Here is a 5,170-nt window from a genome sequence, read left to right on the forward strand (position 1 = left end):
CTCCGTGCTGATGCTTTTTATGGGGACTAGACGCCAAACAAAAGGTCGAAGCATGATATTTGACCTCCTCAACTATATTTTAAACCGAGGAAAGGACAAAGCTCTTTCACAGACACAAATGGAATAGAAAAGACATTTCTGTGTTTCCATCATGCTTCTCACAATGTTAGACTGAAAGCAATTGGTGCAGGTTAGGTTGCAGCATAGGTTTATTTTTTCTCCCTATTACAGTAAGTGGCAAATTTTTTTGTCTGCTGAGGGCAAAGGTGACTGATGCTGATTGCCAGATCTAGTGTTAAGTTAAGGAGCTGAAAGAGAAAAAGTATAAAGGGGAGGAAGTGACACATTATGTTCAAAAAGATCCATTCTATATTTCACCCCAACTCCCAGAGAAGAAACGTGACAGATGACATCCCTTACAGCGATGGCGCTGGTTCTGCAGTGAGACTGATCCGCAGCACTTCTATGTATGTCCTTGGAGGCGAGAAAGAAAAAGTTAGTGAACCACTAAAAAAGTGCAGAAGTACAACCAGCATCGACTCTTGCTTTCAGCCAAAAGAGGAAGACAGAGACTGGATGTACTCTAAGACTCAGGACTGCTTGAAGTACCTACAGGATCTGCTAGCCTTGAGGAAAAAATATCTTGAAAACATCAATAACTTGAAATCCATGCGTATGGCTGCAGATTCTCCAGCATCCACAAGATCATCCAAAACTGGAAAAAAGTCATTTCTTCCACTTCCTTCCAAAGAGTCTTCTAAGGTAATTTCCAAGAACTTTTGCCATGTACTTAGTCTTAAGCAACAAAATCATTGTAGCTATATCACCTATATTGATTTTCTGCTTTATTGCTTTCAGCCAGTTGTCATTTTACTTTTGCATTATTTGAAATGTTGCTAAATACCTTAAGATTCTTTCTAAGTAGTGTAAAATTAGGAATGAATGGCTGGTCATAGAAAGAAATGTGTATGTCTATGTCTGAGGGGGGGAAATGTTGGGGGAGAGAAAGTAGGAAAAAGTTATGAGAGTATGGAAAACGTTATGAAAGAGCAAGCTCTGACATTCTACTTATGTACCTTGGAGTCCTTCTCTATGATTATTTATAGCTGTTAATGACTGACAAATGCAGTAATCCCTGGATTTCCTGGCAGTCTTCTTATTGACAAAATTGCTTACACAAAATAATTATAAATTCACTGAAACAAGGAGGATTTTTTTTTTTTTCTGAGTGGTCAGTTAACATGTTAGTGCTACATTTAGAATCAGTGCAACCTCTACTGGTAGGATGTGGGGCATGAGGAATTCTTAAGGTTTCCTTTCTCTGTTCTTGAGTAAGTTGGTCGGTCATTTCTAAATAGTGTAATTCTTCACCCTTTACTGAAATTATAATACAAAAATAAAGCTGGAATATCATCTATGGTGCAGATTATTTTATGGTGCTGATGTATCCTAGTATTAAAAGTTTTATAGGTTAGCATGTCAGTAGACAGTTCAGTGGTTACTTTGACTCTAGTCTTGGTTCAGTGAGGACAAAACAAAGGACTGCAGCAAATGGGATGATCTGTTTAGGTAACATGACTGCAAACAAGACTTCAACAGGAGACTTGCAGGTTATCCAGTGCAGTCTTTAAGCTGGATAATGATGGGGATGGTGGGAAGAAGGGATGTAGGGCTGAAATTTAAAGTCAGGCCAGACCGTGACTTTAAATAATGTTGCTGCCATATTTAGATGTTCTGTCACAGCAGAATGTCAAAATGGTTTGTGAACTTCTGAGATGTGCTGCTGAAACTACTGCTTAAAACACCAAAAGCTTAACTTGTTTTTTGGCAAACAATTGGATCTCCCACAGTCTGAGGCTAAGAATGGTGTCATCGGACTTTGGCCAGCTAGCCCCTGTGTATGAACAGTCCTGGTAGTGACTGGCATGCTCACTCCATCACCCATCCCCTTGGAAACAGACAGGCACATCAGCAGGATATTCTTGCCAACACAAATGGCAGGGTTACAGCTGCACACCCCAGGCTTTGTAAAAATTAGGGAGAGGTCAAGAAGACTTTTACAAGATTCCGACTATTCTTCTTCTTAACTACACATTTTATGTTCACAGATTGCAAGGTTTGTGTTATCACCAGGCTTGAATGGTTTTGTCCCAAGCTACCTGTTCTTTTTAAATTGCCTGTCAGTGGAAATTCAGTTCTTTCTCTAACTTGCTGCATGATTTATGGGAAGGTAATTTGTCCAGACAAACCTGTCCTCATGGGAGTTTTGATCCAAAGATCCCTGGGTCCTGGACTACAGACTGGCCATGGATTCAAAATGTGCCACTTGTGTCCAGTGGAAGAAAAGAATAGTGAGGTGGGTCAGATGCTGAGAGCACATAGGCATGTCTTTAAAATGCCTTTTAACCAATAAGGACTTAGTCATAATAGCAGTCACTATTTCCAGTAGATGTGTGGTAGCAGCTATCTTTTAACACTTCTGAGGATGTCAATCAACCCATAATGTCAGGAGGGGAACCAGCTAGTTCATCTCTCTGCCTCCACAGAACAGGGAACAGGCTGGTCCTTCAGAGGTGTGATACGTCACGGATCCTTTTCTCTCACTGAAACCCAGGGTAGCAATTTTCTGAGCTGGTATTGCAGCCTGACAGTATACCTGACTTGGACTAGCAAGGAAAATATATGTCCCTTCATTAGGTAGAGCCTGGCAGGAATTATTCATCCCATATGTACCTTCAGAATCCCTAACCCAGGTTTTATGACTGCTTCAGCATTTATAGATAGGCATTTCCTTTTTCATCAAGACAGGCTCCTAATTTTATGCTGTGTGGCTTTCCTGTGGGAATTAGCAGAGTGTTGAATGACTCATATTTTAGCGCACACCATCCTTTTTAATTTCAAAAAGACTTCAGCAATTTAGATCTGGATGAATTTCACCTAACCTAGGCATTTTAATAAGATGCTTAAATTAGTAACAAAGTTACCCCTCAAACCCTTTTCAGCTGAGAGAAAGAGCTGCCTGCAGAGGAGGGTGCAGCCTACTTAAGGCCTGACTCATCTTCTGAAGGTACTGGAGCCCAGCATTAATTACAGAAGGAGCCCTGCATGACTACATTTCTAATGTGTGTCTCCTTAGAAGCCTAGTGCTAGGCAGAATAAATTTGGCCACAAAGCCCAGCTGTCACCTAGACACCCCATTATATGGCCTGGTACATGGATTCTGAGGGATTTCTTAACACCTGGCCACTACTGCCCAAGTGGAAGAAACTTGCTGTTGAACATGCAACAGGATGGATATTTGTTAGACTGCTGCCCTGTTTTCTTTGATTTCTACACTGTGGAGTAGTCTGGACCCACGTTTCTTTTCTGACAGCCTGAAGTGTGGCATCAAATACATCTTTTGAAAGAAGTTTGCTCACTAAGAAATCTTTGTCCCCAACCCTTGGCTAACTTTTTTCTCCTTTGTCTGATCAACAGGCGTCCATGGAAACAAAAGGCCCACAATCCAGTTCAGATGTAAGAGAAGCAATAGCTTTCTTTGACTCAGTCATTGCAGACCTGGATTCAGAGAGATGGCGGAGAGTTCCTGGCGTGGATCTGCCAAATGTGGATGTCGATTTTGATGGTGCAGTATAAACCAGCCAAATATGATGGGTTTTGGGGTGCAGAGGGTAGAGGAGGGAACAGCATTGTGACATCACATTTGTTTAATTAATTTATTTAATGAATCAGTTGTCCTCTAGTTCTGCTTCCCAAATCTATGACCATTACATGCAATATGTGAAATTAGAGTAATACATCACTTGTTCCCTGTTGAATGGGTGCAACTATTTTATGTGCAGTCATTACATGGCAAACGTAGCACGTGCAGGGTTAGAATAGTGCTTGCCTTCTGCTCAGGGCTGAACTCCACCCTTGCATATCTACCTCAGGCTGTCTTTGGAGAACTATAGAAAGTATAAATGTATTTCTTCTTCTTTTTTTTTTTTTTTTTTTTTGAGCAATGACTGGGTGACTCCTTTACAACTATCAAAAAAGAAGACATTTGGTGTTAAAGCAAAATAACTGGAAATTTCCATCAGAAAGGATGGGGTTGCCCAAAGAAATGAAGATGTCGCAGTCTAAGGTCATCATCTCTCCTGTATAATCAGCAGAGGGATTTAGATATTTCTCACCTTCGCTTCAGGCTGAGGTGAATAGCTGAAGCAGGTCATTTTAGCAGTACCCAAGGAGTGTATTTGAAGGGACTAGCTCTCATATACATATTTAAGCTGCAGGTATTGAAATTCTAGATAAAATGAATCCCATCTCAAGTGATATACTGCAGTGAAACAAGGTTTGTCTCTTGATTTTACCTCCAGGAAGGACCCAGCGAGCACCCTTGCTGTGTTCCCTCACTGTGCAGATAAGAATGTCACTGACAAACTGTTAATCCCAGATTATCTTCTGTCTTTCAGTTGCTACCAGTACAAGTGAACACAGTTTGCATTCAAACTGGATCCTTCGTGCTCCTCGGAGATACTCACAAGATACTGCCCAAGCAGCTAAGCAATCTCAAAGAAACAGTCAGCGGAGAACCACTGGCTCTAGGAAAAGGTTGGAAAGGCATCCCATGTACCTGCCCAAAGCTGTGGAAGGGGCATACAGCACTTTAAAATTTAAACCTAAAACACGCAAGAAAGAATGTTGAAAGGAGAATGTTCCCTTTTCACTTGAAGACAGAATGTATGAAATAGAGCATGTAAGACCTGATTTTTTTTTTTACCACTGATCCATCATTTTTAAGCCATGGCTATTCCAATGCTGGACTCATATGAGGGTTTAACTCATCAAATTTTCTGTGCCTAACAATACTGCTTTGTCATTCAGCTTGGGGGGGAACTCCAGCTTGACAAGCCTTTTTTTCTAGTGCTGTTACAGAAAGCATATTTTCAGAGTGAAAAGTGATTCAGAGATTGCCTGGTGCAGTAATTTTTTCTTCTGACTCCAGTACTGCAAAGCAGTTCAAGGAATTCAGCAAATATGTTGGAGTTTTTGCAGCAGTGTTTCCAATGTCAGAGCAGTGAAGCATAATTTTCTCCTTCTGTTGCTTGTGAAAATTTGTATGTGCCATCATTGACTCTATGTTCTGAGAGTATACAGCAGCACCGAGATACACTCAGTCTGCAGC

General features: G+C 40.9%; 1 protein-coding gene across 1 annotated transcript; it reads left to right on the forward strand.

Annotated features, from left to right (window-relative positions):
* The first annotated feature begins 348 nt into the window (after positions 1-348).
* C2H13orf42 (chromosome 2 C13orf42 homolog) lies at positions 349-4,690 on the forward strand. Its single transcript, XM_053934776.1, has 3 exons — positions 349-762; positions 3,478-3,625; positions 4,458-4,690. Exons 1-3 carry the CDS (start codon positions 349-351, stop codon positions 4,688-4,690), a joined length of 795 nt encoding a protein of 264 aa, XP_053790751.1.
* The last annotated feature ends 480 nt before the right edge of the window (positions 4,691-5,170 follow it).

This window comes from Vidua chalybeata, chromosome 2 (assembly GCF_026979565.1).
Source record: "Vidua chalybeata isolate OUT-0048 chromosome 2, bVidCha1 merged haplotype, whole genome shotgun sequence".
Lineage (NCBI taxonomy): Eukaryota > Metazoa > Chordata > Aves > Passeriformes > Viduidae > Vidua > Vidua chalybeata.